Raw genomic sequence first — 24,949 nt, 5'->3', positions numbered from 1 at the left:
ATTCCTCTCCCTCTCCTGTATTTATCCCTCTGATATATTTATAGAGAGCAATCATATCTCCCCTCAACCTTCTTTTAGTTAGGCTAAACAAGCCAAGCTCCTTAAGTCTTCTTTCATAAGACAAGTTTTCCATTCCTCGGATCATCCTAGTAGCCCTTCTCTTGAATTTCCCTTCAAGAAATTGCCCTAGGTGTGGCCCTAGGGTGCTAGCTGTTCCCCCCTCACCCCTCAGTGATGGGAGAGTCCCGTCCCCCACACAAAGATCGAAGGCAGAGAACCAGGCAAACGATTCCCATGGAGCTGCAGATGCCAATATCAAACAACTGGCTTGAGCTCCCACCCCAGTCATGTGGGAAAACTAAACCCATCCCCGGGCATCTCTAAGAAGCAATATTTCCCCATTCACAAGCATTGAGTCTGTGTGTGAAAAAGAAAACTTGTATTAAAAAGGGAAAGGGAATCCAGCATTAATCTGGGAAAACACCACAACCACATTCAAAAGCATGTTGCCATAAGTAAACACCCACCCCACAGTGTGATGGGCAGTGTCCTTTGCCTCAGTTTCCAACCTTGTGATGTGAAAGTCCAATGAATGAATGTCCCTTTAACACACCAAGCCCCTTTCCCTCTGACGCACCCCTCTCACAGAGGGTTGATCTTGGCCAGGGAAGCCCCAGACTTCAGCGTTGCCTTCACACGGGTTCACTTCCCACCCTGGAAAAGGGGGGAGCTATTGAGCAGTGCCGCCGTGCCTTCCGCGCCCTCTGCAATTGGCTCATGGCTGCTGCTGCTATCTCTGCCTTCACATGCCACTGCCCTCTGCTACTGCTGAGCACCGCTGTTATCTCTGCTGCCACTTGCTACCCTATCTGCTACTACCACCACTGCGTGCCACTTACAGCCACGTCCTGAGGTCCCCCCACTAGTCCCAGCTCTTGGTGATTTCACTGGGCAGCGGGGACCTTCTGCGCAGCTGCCTCTTCCTGACTGCCACACTCTCAGCTGAGGCTTAGCCCCTAGACCCCCCTCCGCCGGGACTGCAGCTCTAATAATCACTGAACAGAAACAAGGACTCTCACCTGCGTGCTCTCAGGTTTCTCTTTACACACTGGAGAGGGAAGCGGAGGAAAAGTCAAAGAGCATCAAGGGCACCAAAGCAACAGATTTAATAATTTTATTAAGATGATGTTGAAGTAAAAAGAAAACAGTACAGAGTTTAAGCATAGACATTACTGGTTATCAGGGAATAAGGTACAGACTATCAAGGGGTGTGAAATTCGGTTTAGGAGCGGGTGGCGTAAGGAATCCATAATATGCAATCTCCCCGATTGGGGGTAAAAGTTTAACGGGTCAAAGTACAGACATTGAGATATGGGGGTATGTTGTCCATATAATGGCTATGTTTAGGTGTGGAGTATAATGAGTGGATACGATGATGAGGATGGATTTACCCTCATTTGGTGGGATTTAATGTTCAGTGAGTTTGTGGTTCCAGTTCATATGGTCCAATGGAAAAAGTCTCTCAGTCCCTTTCCCATGGCTGATGCACGATGTCGTACCGGCTCATACCTCCTGGTACTGTCGGTGGCCGGTAATGTGTTCCATGTAGATGTTCCTGGACCATCCGATGGTGTCCGAGACCATGAGGTGCTGCATGAGCCGTGCGTAGCATCGACCGATCCCTCAGGTCAGCAGCACACGTTCGTTGCAGGGGTCCCAAGCGCCCAGGGCTCTGACGATCAGGGCATCCATGCTACATGGTTGATCAGTTGGCGAGAGCTAATGGGACAAATGCCCACTTTTGTCAAAAAGGTTGGGTGCAGTGTGGAGGAACGTGCAGGGGGGTGCGGTGATGCCAGCCCCACACGGAGGACGGGGAGGCAGTGCTCGCACAAGGGGCGGGCAGGGCTGGAGCGACTGCAGAGGGGCTCCGGCCAGCCCCACACAGTGTCCAGTTTCCCCTTTGGGAAATATGGTCACCCTAACTGGAAGCCAGGAGTCAGCTCTGTGTTCTGGTTGGGGAGGCAGGTAGGGTTGCTAAGGAATTCGCCCTCTGATGGTCCTGTAGAGTGAAACTCAGGGGCAGGGGCAGTGAGTTGTATTCCCTTGTGGTGCCCGGGCTCCAGCAATATTCAGAGCTGGGGGCCCTGCTCCACCAATGTTTGGAGCTGGGTCTCTCCCCCGGCCCTGCCTGGAGCGGCCCCTGGAGCAGCCCCCACCTGCCCCGCCCCGGAGCGTCCCGGCCTGAGTGAAAGCAGCGCGGCTCTCCCTGGCCTCCGCTGCCGGTGGCTACAGCACCGCACAAGAGGCCAGCGGCAAGCCAAGGCAGCTGCGGCTACTACTGCACTTCGGGAGCGGGAAGAGGTTCACACGGGCTTGGCAGCCCTCTCCTCCCCCGGCACCAGACGCTGAGGGGGCTTCCGGCGGGAGGCATCTGGAGTGGACCCCCTTGACTCACTTGAGCAGCTGCTGGGGCTTTGGTGAGCGTTTGACCCTGTGATCCCCCTAACCACTCCCGGAAACACTGGACAAGGGGCAGCCCCATGCCCCACCCCCAGTGAGGCTATGGCGAGGGGCAGCAGGGGAGGAAGGAAGCCACATGCGATGGCAGTCCCCTCCGCCACCAGCATCCACCACCCCCTTCCAGAGCCCACACCCCCTCTCTGGCCCCCAATCTCCCTCCCAGAACCTGTACCCCCAGCCTAGAGCCTGCACCCAAACTCTGTCCCAGAGCCTGCACCCCTCACCCCCTGCTACACCCCCCAGCCCCTGCCCAGAGCCTGCACCTAGCATCCAAACTCCATCCCAGAGCCTGCACCCAGCCCTCCGCACTCCCTCCCAAAGCCTGCACCCCACCTAGTGCCCCAGCCCGGAGCCTGCACCCAAACTCCATCCCAGAGCCTGCACCCAGCCCTCTGCACTTCCTCCCAGAGCCTGCACCCCTCCACCCATCCTGCACCCCCACCCTGTGCCCCATCCCAGAGCCTGCATCCCAGGCTCCATCCCAGAGCCCAACCTCTCAACCGTCTTACATCCCAGTTCCCTGCCTCAACCCCGGGCCTGCATCCCAGACCTTCTCCCCACACCCAAACTCCCTCATAGAGCCTTAGGCAGGTGGGGGGCAGAGTTCAGGAGGGGGTGGGCTCTGAGCGCTCTGGGCACCACCAAAATTTCTACAAACCTGCCACCCCAGCTCAGGGGAGGTGGGGCCAGAGCATTCTCACTGTCACTGGGGATCAAATTAAACCTGATTCCTGCCATTTTAATGCCCAATACAAGACCCGCCTCTTGGAGCGAGGCCTCTCTGTAGCAGCTTCTGGGCAAAGTTCTGCCCTGGAAAACATCCATCTAGACTGATCCAACCTGCAGAGGTGGCTGTAAATGGGGTGGAGAGCGACATCCATCTTTGGGCATGTATAATCGTGACCCTTCATTCAGGATAGAGACTACAATAATAGTCCCAATGAAGTGCATGTGGAGAGACACTCAGACAGGAATCAGAGACGGTGCGTTAGCTGGTGTGTTTTGGGATCCATGGTAGATCAGGGACCTCTGGATAGACAAAGGACAAAGGTGTTACCACGGGAGATTCTGGCTGCCCAGGTTGGTCCTAAACTGCTCCTGGACCATCAGGAGCCAAGGGCACTGCCATGGTCATTGGAATGGTAACTGTAGACAGGGGTGCAGGAACAATTTGAGTAGTGGGGGTGCTGAGAGCCATTGAACCAAACTGTAAATCCTGTATATGACGGAAATAAACCAGGGGGTGCTGCAGCACTGCCAGTACCGCTAGTTCCAGCACCTAAGACTGTAGGTGCCTAGGTACATGGTGATGGATATATAGAGAGACATTCTCCCCTAAGAGTGTGCCCAGAGGCACTCTGATCCTATGAAAAAAGAAAAGTGATGAAGTGAGCTGTAGCTCGCGAAACCTTATGCTCAAATAAATTTGTTAGTCTCTAAGGTGTCACAAGTCCTCCTTTTCTTTTTGCAGATACAGACTAACACGGCTGCTACTCTGAAATCCGATCCTATGGTGACACAGGCTGTATAAATACCTGCTTAGATGCAGGTAAGTATAAATAATGATTTGCCTGGCAACATCTGGGACGTGGGATGTTGCTGATCTCCCTCTACAAACGCACAGCCTTGAGTGCATTTGCTAGAATATCCTCAATGTAAATGTTGACGGTTCTGTTCCGGGGCAGGGGGATGGATCTGGTGGCCAAATAGGTCTTTGTCATCCATCATGTAATGAGTTAGTGTTTGTAAGCCGCATCTGATATATACAACATGCAAGTGCGAAGCACTGTCATGATTGTTACTGGATAAAACGCACGGAGCGCCCATCTCCGATATTTCCTGCAGAGACGCCAGTTTCAAAATAATGATGTCAATTCCCCTCTCCCTTTGGGAGAATAAGGAACATCTCCCCTCATATCAGTGGAATTTGACTAGTGTAAAATTGGTACAAGCAAAAGGAGACTTAAGCCCTGCATTCCCTCTGTCAGTCAGTGGGTAGCACTCTGCCCCCACATGTTCACAGTCCATCTCAGGCTGTAAAGGCCGCAGGATGATCAGAGCTGTAGCAATCCACTGGCTCTGGGCACCCCACTGTATTGTGATATTTCTTGTGCCTTTAAAGTTTACCAGGTGTCCCAGAAATCGAAGCAACAGCTGGAGGTCATGGAAGTGGAAAATATAATTCTGTCAGACACCATGGAGCAGCTGACAACTGGTCTGGGTAAAGAACCACAGCTAGAGCCTCTGGGAGTGTGTTATAATAACCATTTTTTGGGGGGAAAGAAAAAGACTCCATCCACCCACCTATTCATCCCCCCCCTCAGAGCCTTAGCTAATCTCTCTCCCTGTATCCTTATCTGTTTCTGTCTATCCATCTATCCATCCCTAGATGCTTAGCTAATCTTTCACACTCTCCATATCCTTCTCTTTGTTTCCATCCATCCATCCCTAGCTTCCTACCTATTTTCGTTGTTCCAGATCTTTATCTGATCTGTCTGAATATCTTATTCATACTGTGCTCATCCCTGTGACATCTCAGTGCCAATTAATTCTTGTCTCCATCTTCCTATAACTCCTGTTGTCAGAGATGGGCTATAACTGTCCCTCACTCCCTGACCGGCCCACCCCACTGAAATGAGAACTCATGGTACCAGTTTACTGCGCATCCTACTTGTTGCTTGAAGAAAGGAGCTGATGGTCCAAGGCAGTAGGGCCAGCCAGACCTCTCAGTGTGAGAAGACGTGTGCCGGGATGGGTCAGCGGTTTAAAATTCTAAGCAAGGGGAATTTCCCATCATCCTTCACACCCAGCAGTGTGAAGCTGTGGTAAAAAAATGCTCTTTGAGAACAAGGATTGAAAGCCTGTCTGTTCTCCCTTTTCTTCCAGGGTACAACTGCAGCACGTGTGACATCGACTGGGTCCAGCGGGTAGCCAGATGTTACTTGCTGTCTGAGAAAGATAAAACCTGGCAGGAGAGCAGAAACGCTTGTGCTGCAATGTCAGACAGTCTGGTGAAGATAGACACCCACAAGGAGCTAGTCCAGAGCCACCTCCAGAGTAATGGTGCCAATAGCAAAATTACGTACACGTTGAAAAGGAGTACTTGTGGCACCTTAGAGACTAACAAATTTATTAGAGCATAAGCTTTCGTGAGCTACAGCTCACTTCATCAGATGCATTTGGTGGAAAAAACAGAGGAGAGATTTATATACACACACAGAGAACATGAAACAATGGGTTTATCATACACACTGTAAGGAGTGTGATCACTTAAGATAAGCCATCACCAGCAGCAGGGGGGGGAAAGGAGGAAAACCTTTCATGGTGACAAGCAAGGTAGGCTATTTCCAGCAGTTAACAAGAATATCTGAGGAACAGTGGGGGGTGGGGTGGCTGGGGGGGAGTACACATTGAGTATCTGTGGCAATCTGGGGAGAAGCAAAGGGGTGGACTGATTGGCTCAGGGGGTTGTGGAATGGGACAAGAGGCCTTTCTCCTCTAATGCACCAATTCCAGCCCAGACCCAGCTCAGTAGTGACACCTTCCATTGAGTTCCCAGTGGGGCAGGTGTTGTTAACTGGTGTCCTTGTTGTCACTCTCATTAGAGTCCAAGGATGAAATAGGCTATTGGAGCTAACACCTCTTCCTCTGTAGAAGTCACCATGCAGAGCACGAGGAGGAGGGAGCTTGCCTTCTGAGTCCAGTCTCTGCTTCTGTCATTGCAGATCCTTTCAGGAGTACAAAGTGCATTTAAAGAACAGTTACGCCTTGTTAGATAGAACTAGTGTCTGGGAAACCATTGCAAATGACTGAGCTTTGTGAGCTAACAATCAAGTGAGAAAGGCAAGATAATTAGCTATGGAACTCACTTCTGCAGGATACTAAGGCAAATAATTTAGGGAGATTTGGGAAAGGATAAGATTCCTGCCTGAATGAGAAGAGCATTTCCTAGTGTAGCAACATGAGCTAGGATCAGAGGCCCAGGGCCATTGATCCTTGTGCTTCAGAGCATAAACAGATCAGCTGGCTGGGTGGTCAGGGAGGAGTGACCTTCATGCTGCTGTATTGCACAATGGGCAAGATGCATTATGGGCCTTTTACCCCTCCTTGTAAGGCACCCGGTGAGCTACTGCATGAGATGGGCCATCGCTGTGCTCTGATTTGGCAGGTCCTGGGCCCTTGGCTCTGGCTTTTATTCCTGCTTCCAGTCAAGAATGATCTGTGGGGATCTTGTTTGCGGGCAGCCCAGAGGGAGAGGACGGTGTAAAGGTGTGAGCTGCCCCTATAAGCTGCCTTGTGGCCTAGGGTGGAGCTGCAGGTGGGCCCCACCTGAATTCCCCACGAGTAGAGAGGGAACAGGTTTGCTTCAACAGCCGGGGGCAAGCAGAGACCAACACACACATTATCCAGACAGAACGTCCAATTTGACTGAGGCTTCAGGACAGGAGCAATTAGAACAAGCTGTTCATAAGGTCCTCTCCTGCATGGCTTCCACCCCCTCTGTCCTGCGCAGCTACCTTCCTGTTCCTGTTTAAATAGCCCAGCCCTAGGGCTGCACCTCCTTGACTACCCCCCAGCCTGTCCCTTAAAGGGGTAGTGCACTCCTCCACAGACAGTCTGGGCTATAACTGTCGAGGCTGCTGAGGGCTGGAGCACACCAAGCCCCAAGGGAGCCAGTAGCACGCCAGCTGGCCAGCGATTTGGGGCCAGCACTATAGGTGGCTCAGCAGCTAGGCCTTGTAGGTGCCTGCCCTGGTGGGCCTCAGACCTCTGGCTCAGGGAAAGGGGATTGTACTCGGGCTGGCAGCACAGGGACAGTTGCCGATTCCCTAGGTCCAGAGGCTTAACAGTTGCAGCTGATCAGTTCATCATCCGATGAAGTGAGCTGTAGCTCACGAAAGCTTATGCTCTAATAAATTTGTTAGTCTCTAGGGTGCCACAAGTACTCCCTTTCTTTTTGCGAATAGCAGCTCTTGTTTCAGTCCTGTCGAGGTTCGGGGCTATTCCAGGCTGGTGCTCGCAGAGCCCTCTCCAGTCCAGTCTCTAGTCAAACAAACAGATGCTTGTGGGTTTCCGAGCCAGACTCAGTTAGTTTCTTGCATTGCGGCCCCTCTGCGCTGGCTCGCTGCCCAGCCACTGCTGCTCCCCCACAAGGCTGACCCAGACCTGCCCCAGCTGCGATGTCAGGCACTCACAGGCTGCTCCACACACGGCTCCGCTTGTGGGTTCTGAGGAATCCTTTCTGCAGCCAGCTTCCCAGCAGCCCCTGGCCAGCCATCGGGCTGCTGCCTCCCTAGCAGAGCCAGATACTCCCAGGTTCAGGACCCTTCCCCTCACCTGGCCAAGAGGAAGGGGATGTGAATTGAAGAGGGGCTCATGGAAGTAGTCCCCTGCTTCGCAGATCCATCCCAGGAAGGGTTAAAGCAGGGGCCAGGAGAGTGGACATCCGGCTTCTGTACCAGTGAATCACTGAGTGCCTCTGGGAAAATCCTAGATTCAGGCTCCTATTCACATGTTTACACAATTAGATCCATGCCCTGATTTCCAGAGAGACTGAGCCCCGGTTCTCACCCAGATACCTTCAAAGTGGGACTCAGGATTTATCGCTGTCCCTTGCTTTTTGGGGCAGGCATTCCTGAAACGCGAGACCTCCAAGCGGGCTGCATATGCCACGGTCAACAGCACTTCTTCAGGTTCTGGACAGGGCTGAACTACGACAACGACATCGGGAACTGGATGTGGGCTGACGGCTCCGCCTTCTCCTTCCAGCTGTACGTCTCTCCTTGCTCATCCAGGGGCACTGGTCGAGCTCTGTGCCAGCTCTGAATGGGGTGGTTCCTCCCCTGTCGATGGAGAAACCATTCAGAGCCGACCCCTCATTTTCCACTGGGACGTTCTGGTCATTGGCAAATGGCTGTTGCGGAAAATTATAATTCTTGTCAACACTCGCCAATGGAAATGAAAAAAACTTTTGATAAAAACTTTGATAAAAAGTTTGATAAAAACTTTCAGCGTTCAGTAAAAGGTTTTGGTTTTGAGAAAGCAGACATTTTTATCCAAGGCTGAAAATGTGTACCCAAAACAATGTTGGAAAACCAAGCCAAAGCAAAACAAAAACTGGGAGAGGACATTTTGGTTTTCCATCAAAAAATCCATGTACAGGAAATGTAAAAAACCCACAATTTAAACAAATGTCCCCAAGGGAAATAATGGGCATTTTCTGAGCAGCTCGAGCGACACCATCTGCCTTTGCAAAGCGCTTTGGGACCTTTGGCTAGAAAGGGCCAGGCATCGGTTATTACTAGTGTCCCCGCGCCGTCCCCATCCAGGAGGTGGCTTCGTGCAGAGTCTTCCTGACACTAGACAGCTGTTCACCAGCCCCCAGTCCCTGCCGCTCTCTTTGTCTCCTACCTGGCACTGAGACGTGTGGTGATGGAGGGGGCTGTGTAAAAACTTAGCAGAGACCTAGCTGGGGACTGACTCACCAGAGCCTGGTCCTGCGTGTCAGGCAAAGTGGGTGTTAAATAGTAGCGTTCAGATGTGGTTTTCCTCCCACTTTGCACAGGGGTCAGTGATGACCCAGGTGCTGGGCAGGGGAGACTCACCAGGACTGTCCGTCTGGCCCCTCTTGTTTATGCACTACGGTGAATGCACTTTGAAGACAATTCTTACCAGTGCAGCCGAGAAAGGGTAAATGCCCCAGCCTGTGGCTGTCCCCCCAGGGCTTTGTGGGTTGTGCTTGGCAGGTTCCAGGTTGCAGAAGCAGCTGGCTGCGTGTACATGCGGGAGGGGGACATCCACACGCAGAGCTGCACCAAATGGGAGGTTTATATCTGCAAGAAGCCAGCCAGGTTTGGCAGCAACTAAGCAGCCGGGCAGGTGTGGAAGGTGTCTGTGGATCTACCCCGTCCTGGCACCTTGCAGGCGTCACACTCAGATCCTGTTCAGCACAACCGCATTGAGCGCAGTGGGGACGCATGGCCAGGAGCCTGCTGCCAAGTTCTCCCTGTCACCTTCAGTTAAGGGTGTGAGGACAACACTTGTAAGTTGCTCAGTTATTGATCATGTATGAGGTAGTAAATAAAATGCTGGTGCTAAAGGCCCAGGCTTCCCTTGTGGTTTAATCTGCGACTTCTTGTAAATCGCTCAGGGTGGGGCCCTTTAAATCGCTGCGCTACGAGTGGTGGCGTTGCTGGAATGGCCCCATGTCGTGACTGAGATGTGGCTGCTGGGCTAGTCAGTGCTGCTTCCGCCCCCTGCTGGCCAGTGCCGTACAGCCTGGGGCACCGGGACCTCACCGCAGGCCTCCTCAGGTGGGCTCTTGAGGGTTCTCTTCTTTGATCAATACGTCATCAAATAATCACAATCATTCAGATTTATTAACCAGTGGGTATGAGTGAAAGATTAATCAGCACAAATATAGAAAGATCTTGGTTAAAGACCTTTCCATTCCATTGCTCTAGGGAGACAACCAGCAGCCTGGACGGTTCTGGAAATATAATTTATAGCTGAAGAGTACATACTTTAGGCTGTTCCCATGGGCACAAACTCCCCCAAACTAGTTTGCCTCATTCTTAATCTAATATTTCCATGTCCTTGCAGTCTGCACTTGCTAGCCAAGTTTGTTCGAAATTTGTACCTAGTGTCTAGCAACAATTATATCAAGTGATCATTTTTTTCATAAATCTCAGCAAAATACTACTTCAATTCTGTATACAGCAAGAATAAAAGCTTACACACAGTTCTTAATATACATTAGTAGACAGGATGCTGGGGAAATGGTTCACTTTAGCACAGGTTTGGATTCTCTTACAGATACATATTTCTTGGCTAAATAATCATGTTAATTTAAACAAATGTCCCCAAGGGAAATAATGGGCATTTTTTGAGCAGCTCAAGCGACACCATCTGCCTTTGCAAAGCACTTTGGAACCTATGGCTAGAAAGGGCCAGGCATTGGTTATTACTAGTGTCCCTGTGCCGTCCCCATCCAGGAGGTGGCTTCTTGACGGTCTGATTAGACAGTTAGGGCAGCTCCTTCTTGCAATGCCACGTGGCTAATGGTAATGCATCCACAGGATAGTTATACTTTTTTTAACATATGGAAACAACAAAACAAAATTAGTACAGTCAGACCCAAAATCTCTTGGAAAAACTATCAAAATCTTAAAAAGTAATTGCTGTCCATGGGTTAGAAATCAGTTTTTCTAAATCACCATCATGTGTATGATCATCTGTAACTCTTTCTGCTATTTCCTCTAAGGTGCCACAAGTACTCCTTTTCTTTTTGCGAATACAGACTAACACGGCTGCTACTCTGAAACCTGCTATTTCCTTATTATTGTTGATCTGAATGAGATGTGGGGGGGGCCTGTGATTTAATAATAACTTCAGACTATTAAAATTGTAAAAAATGTTTATTAAATATATAGAATGGAAAGAAAAACGGTTAAAGTGCTTCAAATTTAAAGTATTAGGTAAGACTTTTATTTTAATGAGACAAAGTGGGTGAGGTAATACCTTTTATTGGACTGTAAAAAGGATATTACTTCATCCACCTGGTCTGTTTAGTATCCTGGGACCGACACAGTTACAACTACACTTTTATTTTAATAGCATTTTTTGTTTTCTTTTTAGCTAGGGAGAGTTTGTAAAAGGAAAAGCCTCCCTCCTCCCCCCACTTGTGTGACAGCTTTTCAATGGTGTTAAAGATAGTAATAACTATTTTGGGGGTGGGGAGAGAAGACGTTAGTTGATCTGGGCTGGAGCCATTGTTGCTGCCATTGATAAAAATTTCATTTCATTTTGGGTGGTGTTTGGGACTGAGCAGGTGTGGGTTGAAGTGATTATGTTGGGCTTTTGGGTCTGGTTTGGTAAGAATATTTTTGCAATAAGGATGAAGAAGGTCCAGGGTCTAAGGAGACAGTGGGGATGGTAGCCAGGATGGTGACGTTTGTTTTAATAGCTTTTGTTTGATTTCTTTTTTTAGATTCATTGGTTGAGGGTTTTTTAATTATTTTTTTTAATGATTTAAGGGAGGGATGGGTGGACCAGTTCATTTTTTATTTTGTTTATTAATTAGGTTTCATATTTGCTCTGTTTTCATTTATTAAGTTTGATCATATATTGTTTGTTTTTATTAAGTATAATTTTAATATATTTTTTCAGTCATACTAATTTTTTGTATTTACTAAATAAGGATATTTTGTATTTGTTCATAATATTATCATTGAAACTATCAGAGTAATTTAGGGTTTGTCTTGTATTGGTTTGTAATATTTTTACTGAAAATAACTTGTCTTACTTTGATTAATTTTTAAGTGGACAAAAGTTATAGACTAATTGTTACAACATTTTTTTCTTTTAAAGAAACAATTCCGCCTAGATTGGACATTTCTTCATAAAACCACAATGACAAACAAAAACTTTATTTTAGTTTAAGCATTTAGAAAAAGGAAAAGAAAATGATACTTGGTTATACATTAAGGTTTGCAAATATTTTATTTTAAAATTGGCACTTACAAATTATATTTGATTAAGTATTACAGAAATTACAGTTAAACTTTTTAGATATTAGCAAAGCTTAAGAATTTATAAATTACTGTTTTTGCAGCTAATTTAAAACGGAAACTATTGCTGTTATATGTTTGTAAGATTTTTAAGAACAAATTAACTTTTATTGCTTTTGTGGCTGTATGCCCAGAATGGGCAAATGTAAAAAAAAAAAAAAAAAAGTCCCCGTTTTGCTGCATTACACAGTTCTAGCTGTACATTACATAAACTACGAACATTTGGTCCATTAGTGGTTAAGCCTGCTTCCTTGGAGAAAAACTGAAGCTCTGACAGCTTTTTTTCCCAAGTGTGTTATCTCTTTTGAAACTAATAAGAAAAGTATTGTTTTTTGGAACCCCTTTTACATTTCATAGACATTTGACAGGTTTCAGAGTAGCAGCCGTGTTAGTCTGTATTCGCAAAAAGAAAAGGAGTACCGGTGGCACCTTAGAGACTAACAAATTTATTAGAGCATAAGCCTTCGTGAGCTACAGCTCACTTCATCGAATGCATTTGGTGGAAAAAACAGAGGAGAGATTTATATACACACACAGAGAACATGAAACAATGGGTTTATCATACACACTGTAAGGAGAGTGATCACTTAAGATAAGCCATCACCAGCAGCAGGGGGGGGGGGAAAGGAGGAAAACCTTTCATGGTGACAAGCAAGGTAGGCTAATTCCAGCAGTTAACAAGAATATCAGAGGAACAGTGGGGGGTGGGGTGGGGGGGAGAAATACCATGGGGAAATAGTTTTACTTTGTGTAATGACTCATCCATTCCCAGTCTCTATTCAAGCCTAAGTTAATTGTATCCAGTTTGCAAATTAATTCCAATTCAGCAGTCTCTCATTGGAGTCTGTTTTTGAAGCTTTTTTGTTGAAGGATAGCCACTCTTAGGTCTGTGATCAAGTGACCAGAGAGATTGAAGTGTTCTCCAACTGGTTTTTGAATATTATAGTTCTTGACGTCTGATTTGTGTCCATTCATTCTTTTACGTAGAGACTGTCCAGTTTGGCCAATGTACATGGCAGAGGGGCATTGCTGGCACATGATGGCATATATCACATTGGTAGATGTGCAGGTGAACGAGCCTCTGATAGTGTGGCTGATGTGATTAGGCCCTGTGATGGTGTCCCCTAAATAGATATGTGGACAGAGTTGGCAACGGGCTTTGTTGCAAGGATAGGTTCTTGGGTTAGTGGTTCTGTTGTGTGGAGTGTGGTTGCTGGTGAGTATTTGCTTCAGGTTGATGGGCTGTCTGTAAGCAAGGACTGGCCTGTCTCCCAGGATCTGTGAGAGTGATGGGTCGTCCTTCAGGATAGGTTGTAGATCCTTGATGATGTGTTGGAGAGGTTTTAGTTGGGGGCTGAAGGTGATGGCTAGTGGCGTTCTGTTATTTTCTTTGTTGGGCCTGTCCTGTAGTAGGTGACTTCTGGGTACTCTTCTGGCTCTGTCAATCTGTTTCTTCACTTCAGCAGGTGGGTATTGTAGTTGTAGGAATGCATGATAGAGATCTTGTAGGTGTTTGTCTCTGTCTGAGGGGTTGGAGCAAATGTGATTATATAGTAGAGCTTGGCTGTAGACAATGGATCGAGTGGTATGATCTGGATGAAAGTTAGAGGCATGTAGGTAGGAATTGCGGTCAGTAGGTTTCCAATATAGGATGGTGTTTATGTGACCATCGCTTATTAGCACCGTAGTGTCCAGGAAGTGGATCTCTTGTGTGGACTGGTCCAGGCTGAGGTTGATGGTGGGATGGAAATTGTTGAAATCATGGTGGAATTCCTCAAGAGCTTCTTTTCCATGGGTCCAGATGATGATGATGTCATCAATGTAGCGCAAGTAGAGTAGGGGCATTAGGGGACGAGAGCTGAGGAAGCGTTATTCTAAGTCAGCCATAAAAATGTTGGCATACTGTGGGGCCATGCGGGTACCCATCGCAGTGCCGCTGATTTGAAGGTATACATTGTCCCCAAATGTGAAATAGTTATGGGTGAGGACAAAGTCACAAAGTTCAGCCACCAGGTTAGCCGTGACAGTATCGGGGATATTGTTCCTGACGGCTTGTAGTCCATCTTTGTGTGGAATGTTGGTGTAGAGGCTTCTACATCCATAGTGGCTAGGATGGTGTTTTTAGGAAATCACCTTCAGCCCCCAACTAAAACCTCTCCAACGCATCATCAAGGATCTACAACCTATCCTCAAGGACGACCTATCACTCTCACAGATCTTGGGAGACAGGCCAGTCCTTGCTTACAGACAGCCCCCCAATCTGAAGCAAATACTCACCAGCAACCACACACCACACAACAGAACCACTAACCCAGGAACCTATCCTTGCAACAAAGCCCGTTGCCAACTCTGTCCACATATCTATTCAGGGGATACCATCATAGGGCCTAATCACATCAGCCACACTATCAGAGGCTCGTTCACCTGCGCATCTACCAATGTGATATATGCCATCATGTGCCAACAATGCCCCTCTGCCATGTACATTGGCCAAACTGGACAGTCTCTACGTAAAAGAATGAATGGACACAAATCAGACGTCAAGAACTATAACATTCAAAAACCAGTTGGAGAACACTTCAATCTCTCTGGTCACTCGATCACAGACCTAAGAGTGGCTATTCTTCAACAAAAAAGCTTCAAAAACAGACTCCAACGAGAGACTGCTGAATTGGAATTAATTTGCAAACTGGATACAATTAATTTAGGCTTGAATAGAGACTGGGAATGGATGAGTCATTACACAAAGTAAAACTATTTCCCCATGGTATTTCTCCCCCCCACCCCACCCCCCACTGTTCCTCTGATATTCTTGTTAACTGCTGGAATTAGCCTACCTTGCTTGTCACCATGAAAGGTTTTCCTCCTTTCCCCCCCCCCCCCCCTGCTGGTGATGGCTTATCTTAAGTGATCACTCTCCTTACAGTGTGTATGATAAACCCATTGTTTCATGTTCTCTGTGTGTGTATATAAATCTCTCCTCTGTTTTTTCCACCAAATGCATCCGATGAAGTGAGCTGTAGCTCAGGAAAGCTTATGCTCTAATAAATTTGTTAGTCTCTAAGGTGCCACAAGTACTCCTTTTCTATAGACATTTGAAACACCCAAAGGTGGTAAAAAAAGAAAAAAACAAAGAAAAATTGCAAAATAAAACAAGGAAAAATCATTTTAAAAATGAAACATCAAGAAAAAAATTGCAGAAACAAAATAATTTGACAAATCACCAAAAAGTTTGGTGTTGCAGAACTCTTAGTTTTGGTGGTTTGAGATTTTACAATTCATGCAGTAGCAGCTTTGAATTAAGCTGGTATTTTGTTAACAAGGGAGGGTTACCCAAGATGTTATTTCAGTAGATGTCTCCTTTAGCAATTTAACTTTTAGCAATTTAAAATACTTTATATTTACCATTTTTGCTTTTTTATAAAAAAAAACCTTTTTAATTAAACATTTAAAATTATTACTAATTACGTGCTTTGCATGCTTATTTAAAAGACGCTTAACACGTTTAAGGATTTTAAAAGAAACTTTTGTTTTAAATCAGCTCTGAAAATGCTTGTTTGTCAAGGTACAAGCTTTTGGCTGTGTATTAACCCTTTAAGCCCCACATTGGCCTACTAAACATATTAATTTAAATGGAACATATGGGCCAAAGATGTTAAAATAATTTAGTTACTGTTTAGCATTACAACAGTTACAAACAAGGTTTGCAGTGTGGCGTACAGAAGCCTGCTTAGTACCATGAAAATGCACTATTAATTTTTTTTAACTTTTGATTAAAGATACAGAAAATAAGAAAAAACAACCGTTAAAAAATTTGAAATGTAAACTACTAAGTGAGGCTTTTATTTTAAGAACATCCTTTGTTTTTGTTTTAGCTGGAGAAAGTTTTAAAAGGAAATCACCCTTGTTGGACACTTTTTAGAATGGTATTTCAGGTGGTAAAACTGTATGTTGGGGATGAAGTTAGTTGGATTGGGCAGGCGATGTTGTTACGGCTGGTGTTAAAGTTTTATTCGATTGCATTTGATTGTAGGTGGTGTTTGGATTTAGCTGGTGCCAGTAGAGGTGGCCCAGTCTGGTCAGGACATTTTTCAGGATTACGATGAAGAAGGCCGGAGGTTCTAAGAGATAATGGTGGTAGCAGCCATGATGGTAAGAACATAAGAACGGCCATACTGAGTCAGACCAAAGGTCCATCCCATCCAGTATCCTGTCTTCTGACAGTGGCCAATGCCAGGTGCCCCAGAGGGCATGAACAGAACAGGTAATCAAGTGATCCATCCCCTGTTGCCCATTCCCAGTGCCTGGCAAACAGGCTAGGGACACCATCCCTGCCTATCCTGGCTAATAGCCATTAATGGACCTATCCTCCATGAATGTATCCAGTTCTTTTTCGAACCTGTTATAGTCTTGGCCTTCACAACATCCTCTGGCAAAGTGTTCCACAGGTTGACTGTGCGTTGTGTGAAGAAATACATCCTTTTGTTTGCTTTAAACCTCCTGCCTATTAATTTCATTTAGTGACCCCTAGTTCTTGTGTTATCAGAAGGAGTAAATAACCTGTGTTAGGATGTGGTGTTACACACTCCAAATTGTTAATTGTGTTGTATGGAACTTGTTTCTATGAGCTGACACATTACCAATTTACAAGCGTCTTTGATATACATTTCAGGCAACACTATTTAGATAATTGTTCATCACTGATTAAATCAGGCAATTTACCTGGATCAATATTCCTTAACAAATTGGTTACGCCAGTTAGCACATAGCTACCATATGCTGCACAGATAATCTTCTTATCTTTGTGGTGCTCTTGTACTTCCTTATTATTTTCTGTAATCAACTCATTAATTTTTACTGGTGTCTGGTTAAACAATTTAGCAATTTCACACATAATAACTACAGAATATCTTTCTTCAGTAGCCAGACCTTCAATGGCATGCACATAGGTTTAGTAACCCGATGCTCAAAATATTTAACATATCTTTCAATGTTTTCCATATCTGCCCTGTAGCAAATAGGCATTCCTGATCCAAATACCCTGAAATGGAACCAACAATTCCATCTAAATCCTGGAGCTGACTGGTCTGATGATACCAGATGCTGGACAGATTCTTCTCCTGCTATCATATCTCATACCGTTTCCTGATAAAAGGCTGTGGTATCTAGTAACAAGAGCATACCACAACAATATCTTTATTTTTATATGATGACCAAATTCTGCCTTATTCCAATGAGAGAGGTTTAAAACAAAAGGCATATGCATAACTCACTTTGCTTCATAATGTTCAATTTAAGTAGCAGTTAGATCTGTCCCTACTTTGAAGCATGCTTTATTTTTACCTTCAGGTAGTAACTAGTTGTTCACTTTTAGTCCATATTCTACATGTCTTCTGTATCTCTGAGCTAGATCTGAGCAGGTACAGAGAAGGGCTACTAGGATGATCCGAGGAATGGAAAACTTGTCTTATGAAAGGAGACTTAAGGAGCTTGGCTTGTTTAGCCTAACTAAAAGAAGGTTGAGGGGAGATATGATTGCTCTCTATAAATATATCAGAGGGATAAATATAGGAGAGGGAGAGGAATTATTTAAGCTCAGCACCAATGTGGACACAAGAACAAATGGGTATAAACTGGCCACCAGGAAGTTTAGACTTGAAATCAGACGAAGGTTTTTAACCATCAGAGGAGTGAAGTTTTGGAATAACCTTCCAAGGGAAGCAGTGGGGGCAAAAGATCTATCTGGTTTTAAGATTCTACTCGATAAGTTTATGGAGGAGATGGTATGATGGGATAATGGGATTTTGGTAAGTAATTGATCTTTAAATATTCAGGGTAAATATGCCAAATCCCCTGAGATGGGATATTAGATGGATGGGATCTGATTTACTATAGAAAATTCTTTCCTGGGTATCTGGCTGGTGAATCTTGCCCATGTGCTCAGGGTTTGGCTGATTGCCATGTTTGGGGTCGGGAGGGAGTTTTCCTCCAGGGCAGATTGGAGAGGCCCTGGAGGTTTTTTTTGCCTTCCTCTGTAGCATGGGGCATGGTTGACTGGAGGGAGGCTTCTCTGCTCCTTGAAGTTTTGAACCATGATTTGAGGACTTCAATAGCTCAGACATGGGTGAGGTTTTTCATAGGAGTGGTGGGTGACATTCTGTGGCCTGCGCTGTGCAGGAGGTCGGACTAGATGATCAGAGTGGTCCCTTCTGACCTTAGTATCTATGAATTTATGAATCTATGAATCTTAAAGTTCAGATGGAGAATAGATATTCTTTGATGACAATCCATTATGCAGTTTGTTGGTTCAATCTTGAATCTGTGAACTATGCTCCAAAGATGGATCATACCGACAAACACCATAGCAATTTTCATGATGGCTAGAGTTGAGAAACAGTTCCCTTGCACAATCTGAGCTGGTTAGCATGGTCAATTTTATCCAAATTTCTCTTCTTTCAAGGAACTCTAATTTTGTTCACAGAGGAACTTAATTAATCTACAGTGGAATGTAATCATTTTCTTGTATATCTTTATCAAAGTTTATTTTTGCTTTTTGTTTGGACTTCCCTAATTCTTTAGCTATATATAAGTATACCTATCTTATTGCTTCCCACAACACTGTATCCCAGCTTCTGCAGTGTCTGCAAGTCAGATTCGATTTCTGTAGTGCTAATTGCTGAGACAGGAAAATTCATGCTTTTACACAAGAAGGGTCAGTTATCCCCCTCTTGAGGTTCCTGTCTAGCAACAGAATCAGCTATGGAATTGCATAATCGCTACATTTTTCTTTTTAAATGAGAAAAGTAGGTCTTTTAGTTTTTCTATGCGTTTGCCCTTTTGTCCATTAACACTCATTTTATAGATTTATTTTTAACTATCAACCAAGCTAAAAACTTGCAACTCACTTCATTTGTACCTTCATCAATTCTTCGGGGGGGAACAGGAGGGGAAACAAAAAAAAATCCATTAAAGTTCATAACAAATTGATAATAGTCATGACCCTGTGATAATATTGACGATAATGTGGTACCACTAAAATATATATATATTTTAAAAAATTATGAATTTGCTTGTAAAATTAATTCTGTGGTGGAAACAAAAAGTAAATAAGTGAAAAATAAAAAACCAAAATGAATTTTTTTAAATAGTTATGTGACACACAAAATCATTACTTTTAGGAAAACTTACACTTAAAGACAAATGCAGAAAATAAAACATTAAGAACTTAAATTTAGGAAGATAATGCATACTGAACAATTTAACAAACAAACAAAATTATGCAATTGTTAGGCAGATTATTTGTTGCCTTGTCCTTTAAAGACTTTTAATAGAATTAATAAGCATTTTCCATTAATTTTATTTACTAACTTAACTGTATTAATCCAATTAATTTAAGACAGTTTACACCACTTGCACTTTAGGAGCTCAGTAAGAAAGGAGAAAATTGGTAGGTGTGCGACATGTGTAAGATTATAGGAGAGAGGCCTATTAAAAAGGTGAAATATTTGATTGCCCAGAATATGGCAAATAAATTGCCTTTGCACAGAGAAAGTTAAGCTCCACAGGAAAGAGTAGATTGGAAGCCAAAGCAACAGGCCTTTGTTTACCGTGCACCTCCTGAGCTAAAAGCACTGATGGAAGGGTGTGGAAGTGGAAGGGTATGAGGGGTTACGTGTAAATGGCTATTCCACAGCCTGTTTGAGAGTAATCACTGCCTGTGTGCACTCTTCTGTCCAAAGCCAAGGAATGACTTTCTTTAGCACTTGGCACAAGGGAGCGGTCACAGAAGCGTAGTTGGGGATGAAAGCTCTGGGATATCTGATAAGGCCAAAAACAGCCGCAATGTGGATACAGCTGGTAGGTGATGGTAAACGATCAAATCTACCTTTGGCTGGGCTGGTGCCCGTACAGTTTTGGACAGAGTAGTCCTTGAGAAGGAAGCCGTCTGTCTTAGGAAACATGCCTTGGTTGGGTGGCACATCAGATCGGCATGATGGGTTTAGTGCAATCAGAGCCAAGAGGGTTCTGAGGGTGTGGTACACAGGTCAGTCTCAAATCTTGTAACATTTGCATTGTCCCCAGGGCCAGCCTCACGGGTGAACGACAGGCCAGGGTGCCATGGTCAGAGAGGGCGCTGTGGTTAGGGGTGTCCAACTGTCCATAGAGCCCCTATCTGTAGGAAGGTCTTAGTGCCCATAGGGCACCTATGTGGGGGGAGGAGGGTCTCAGTGTCCAAGGGACCCCTGTCGGGGGCGGGGGGTGTCTCAGTGTCTGCACAGAAGGCTCCTGTAGCGAAGTCTGTGTATGGGGAATGGGTTGGGGGTGGGGAGGGCTATGGGCAATGCGGCCACCCTGGGGCTGGGGCCAGGTCTCCCATTTATGGGGCACCTGCAGGGAGTAGGGCTGGGGTGGCTGCAGCTGGTGCAGGCGGCTCAGGACTGTTCCCCTCAGCCAGTCCCTGGGGAGCCAGGAGCGAAGCCAGCTCGGCCCCTTTCTGTCCGCCTCAGCCCGGAGCTTGCAGAGAGCCGCGACCCCCGGCTGCAGACAGAGCCACAGTGGGAGCCAACCGGACAGAGATATGCCTGCTCCCCCAGGGTCATTGCTGCTCCAAAGCTGGGCCCAACCCCCCCACACACACACACACTCTGGGGCCCACCTGTCCCCCCACATCCCGGGACCCACCTGACCCTCCCAGAACTCCAGAGCCTGCCTGACCCCCCAGCACTCCGGGGTCCTCGTGTCTCCATGCACAGGGCAGAAGTGAATGGGTCCGTCCCTGGCAGGGGATCCCGGGGGCCAAGGAGAACAGGAACCTGCCCACTCTTGACAGGAAGAAGCAGCCGAAGATCGTGATCATGGGGGATGGAGGCTGCAGGAAAAGGGCCCTACACATGGTGTACGCGAAGGGAACCTTCCTGGAAGAGAGCGCCGGGGCCTCCCACCCCCCCGAACTGCCCCTCGGTCCAGCCCCTCCCTGAGGCAGCCCCTGGCGACCAGCCCCTCATAGAGTGCTGAGCAACCCATAGGATAACAGCCCTTCCACCCCACGAGGGGGCAGCCCGCTCACAATCTCCAGGACCCAACCCCCCATCTCCTGCATCCCACAACGACAAAGGACGCCAAAATACAAGTTTTCCCAGGGTGCCATTTTCCCTAAGGCTGGCCCTGATTATCCCTATCGGTGCCAGAAGTGTTTAGAGGGAGCAGAGGGGCCAAGATTCCTTGCAAACGTTTCTAGAGCTGCAGACTGAGCAGAGGAGAAAAGAACAAAAGACAAGAAGAGTTAGTTTCAAGTGGGAGAAAAGCTGCACCAAGATCTTCTCAGCATATTTGGCAGCCTGACACCAGCCCTGGGAGAGGCGTGTGCTCCAGAGAAGTTATTCTTGTTAAATTTGCTTTTAGCAACTGCCTTCTGTGCATTCTTTAAAATTTCCTTAACAAAACAACATAGTCACACCCTCTACTGTTTTCCTTGAATATGCTGTTTACCTCTTGGGTTGAGCCAAGAGAATAACAGACTTTTACAGTCTATATTTTTATATTTTAGAAACAATTGCCTGTTTCCCAGGTACCAAGTAGAACTCCAGAAATATTGTCTGAATGTAAATAGAATCGTTGGCTTAACATGACCCAACGCTGTTCCTCATTGAGCTGTTTTAAAAAACTAGCTTTCCTAGTACTAGGGTAAACACCATTAATATTATTTAACCCTTGATTACAAATACAGAAAGAAAAAAAAGGGAAAGAAAAGAGGGGGGAATATGTATGAAAATATATACACACACACACACACATTTATATACACATATTTTAAAAAATTGTACTAATTACAAGTTCCGCTAACTTTTTTTAATTTCTGAAGAGATAAAATTATTAATTTTACTGGACTTGTTCCTGTTCTCATTTACTAATGCACCTTTAACATTTACATTCAGCTTAACCTAATTCAAAGAGATGCAGAACTTTGGCGAAGCATTGGGATCCCCAAAGGGTTAAGGGGCAAAGAACAAAGCCAAGGAACATTAGTTACGTGTGTTTCTCTTGAGCGCTAAAGGTCCATTGCTGAAACTTAAACTAAAAGAATTTAGCAAAGACTGATGGGGAGTGTTGGCTGCTGCCTGAAGTGTGTCTCCGGCAGCTTTGAACCTTGAAAGGAAAGTTCTCACTAGAGTCACAATGTAAAGTCCTAGCAGCAATTTATGTAGTGAATTACTTGAATAATACTTTTGTGTTAACACTACCTCATCTTACACGTACAATTACATGTGTAATATTAAAAACCCCTCTTTAATTATTAATGTATATGGATTCTTAGTGGAATCATTTGAAAGCCAACTTACACATATAGTCCACATAAACCATTTTAACCAGGGTTTTATAAACAAGCAGTGTTTGTTTAAGTCCTTAAAACCTTGCATAATTACACAAGTATATTTGCATCTCTTTTTAAACATGTTTGTTTACATTTTGGATCAATTTGATTTAATTAATGGAGTCTCTCTTTTTTTTTTTTTGGTTAACTGAGGCATGTTGACTAACATACGCTGGGCCAGCACATATACATATATCTCACATTACCACTACATATTATCCACACCAAACATATATCCGTATGTATTAAACACATCATAGTAATACCATAGCAGTTATATAGCCTAAATTGTCCTATGCTTTTTATATAACCCTGTCCACTCATGCTAAGTATCCCGTAACTCCTTGCATTCACTGAAGTAACCTTTGGCTTAAATTCATCGGGAAGCTATCAAGATCAGAACAGATGAGTGCTTTACCAGAGCAACAAGAAGGGAGTTACTCTCACAGGCCTGTACTGGAATGTCCCAAAAGAAGAGGACAAGACATAGGATTGTTCTACCCTTGCATAAACCTCTGAGGTGCCTTCACTCCCTTTGGCGTCTTGAATGCACATGTTCACTACAAAGAGAGAAGGGTACACCAGGGTGCCAGAGAAACAAGGTAGAAAGCTGGTTGGTTCAATCTAGTTTCAGATGACATACACAGTACCTTTTCCTTGTAGGGTAGAAAGAGATGGGTTTAGGGATGTAACTTAGGGAGCACATCTTCTGCATAAGGTGAATGTAACAACTTTGCTGGAGGCGGCTCTCCAGACACTGGCATCACATTCAACCTTTCTCCTGTACTGTATTATTATTGGCTTAGAGCAATAAATCTGACTGACACAGGTTATTTGGGCCCCTGAATATATTTCATAATGAACCAAAGTGTGGTCAAGCGATTGACTAGACAGTTTATCAGTGGACTCATATGATGACATGGGCACGCACCCACCTCTTCCCCCAGAAAGCAGCTGATGTGCATGGATCATTCCAATTTGCCAGTTGAAAAGCTTTTATGGCAAATTCAAATTTCCAAATCCTTTAATTGGGCAACAGAAATTTTACTTGCTTCTTTTAACCAATAACCAATGATATAAAAACTTGTTAGAAACGTGCTGTTTTCCTTTTTAACTGGTAAGTCTAGTTGCTGTAGGATTAACAGTACAGTTTGCTTTTAGGAGTTTTGTCTGGCTGTACCAGCAGGCTTTGTTTTTGTTTTTTAATGAACACCTGATTTTGAAACTTAAAATGGCAACTAGTTTCCTTAAAATGCTGACCTGCTTTCTTAAATTCTCATAAACTTGGTGTGAACTGGAGAGGGACTTTGCTTTGCCCCAAGAACTCACTCTCTGTAATGGTCTCTTGGAACAGTCCATTTGATGTGCACTTGCCTCAGGGTCAGTGTGAGACAGATTTGTCTGAAGTTTTTAAATGTTGTGAATTTTTACTAACCCCATTATCAGTCGTAGCTAGCATTGGGCCAAAATATATTTTCTTTACATAAGGCTCCAAGGTCATCTTATTGTCAGCTGATATTTGTATTTTTTTAGAGCTGTGGCATTATGCCTGTGTTAGCTTTTTTGCTACATATTCCTAGTACATGCCAAGTGCAGGAGGAAACAGGAGAATTTAAAACAAACAAAACAGGTTGGTGTTTTAAGAAACAAGTTGCCAAGTTAAGTTGCAGAACCAGGTTCATTACAAAAGAGAAAAAAAACCCAAAGCCTAGTGGTATAAGTTAACTGCCAGGACCCATTTAACAGGAAATTCAAAGCCTCCCTTGTTGAAATTGTCCCATCTAGCTGCGACCCATTATCAAACAAAGTCCAACCCCTGGATTGCAACTGCCCTGTAGTGATAACCAGGTAGGGACCTGTATTCAAAACGGCTTTGATAGAACCCTGAGTATTGATGCTCATCAGGGTACCAATGGTTATTTGAGGGTTTGGTTCTATTATCAAAAAGACATCAAACAATCAGTCAGCCAAATTCATTATCCAGTGAGTGTGAGTCAATGATTAATCAGCACAAATGCAAACAGATAAGGATTAAATACTTTACCACTCCATCAATCTGGGGATGCAGCCAGCAGCCTGGATGGTTCCGGAAATAAGGAGTACATATACCTTAGGCTGTTCCCATGGGCACCAAACTCCCCAAAACTTGTTTGCATCTTCCTTACCCTAATATTTCCATTCCCATGCAGTCTGCACTTGCTATCAAGTTATATCGGCTGTTGGATATTTTCACAACCCACAGCAACCCTTTATCTCTGTGTATGCCAAGAACAAAAGCTACACACAGTTTTTAATGTATTTCCGTACAGCGAGTGCTGGGGAAAGTGAGTCTCTTTAGCATGAATACGGATTCTCCTCACACACTACTGGCTAAATAACTCTGGTAACAGCTGGAGGAGCTCTCTTGCTCCACTGAGAGCTGGAACTGATGCACAGAATTAGGATGAAGGTAAATGCCTCTGACTCTGCTGTGAGTGTCATTTCT

At 45.1% G+C, this 24,949-nt stretch overlaps 1 protein-coding gene and 1 pseudogene across 2 annotated transcripts; both read left to right on the top strand.

Moving 5' to 3' along the window:
- The window catches only part of LOC119860964, a 176,140-nt pseudogene that overhangs the window by 10,220 nt on the left and 140,971 nt on the right, over positions 1-24,949 (top strand).
- On the top strand, positions 1,701-9,624 carry LOC119861039 (natural killer cells antigen CD94-like). 2 transcript variants are annotated; one of them, XM_038415415.1, is made up of 5 exons: positions 1,701-2,480; positions 3,995-4,072; positions 4,646-4,744; positions 5,410-5,586; positions 8,153-9,624. In XM_038415415.1, the coding sequence occupies exons 3-5, from the start codon at positions 4,687-4,689 to the stop codon at positions 8,347-8,349; spliced, it is 432 nt and encodes a 143-aa protein (XP_038271343.1). In that variant the 5' UTR covers positions 1,701-2,480; positions 3,995-4,072; positions 4,646-4,686; the 3' UTR covers positions 8,350-9,624. The 2 variants fall into 2 exon arrangements, with proteins under 2 accessions (XP_038271343.1, XP_038271352.1); XM_038415424.1 differs by lacking the exons at positions 1,701-2,480; positions 3,995-4,072 and having other exon boundaries at positions 4,079-4,744.

The sequence above is a fragment of the Dermochelys coriacea genome, chromosome 1 (genome assembly GCF_009764565.3).
Source record: "Dermochelys coriacea isolate rDerCor1 chromosome 1, rDerCor1.pri.v4, whole genome shotgun sequence".
Lineage (NCBI taxonomy): Eukaryota > Metazoa > Chordata > Testudines > Dermochelyidae > Dermochelys > Dermochelys coriacea.
The sequence above is the reverse complement of the archived record's forward strand: the minus strand, read 5'-3'. Positions and strand labels throughout refer to the sequence as shown.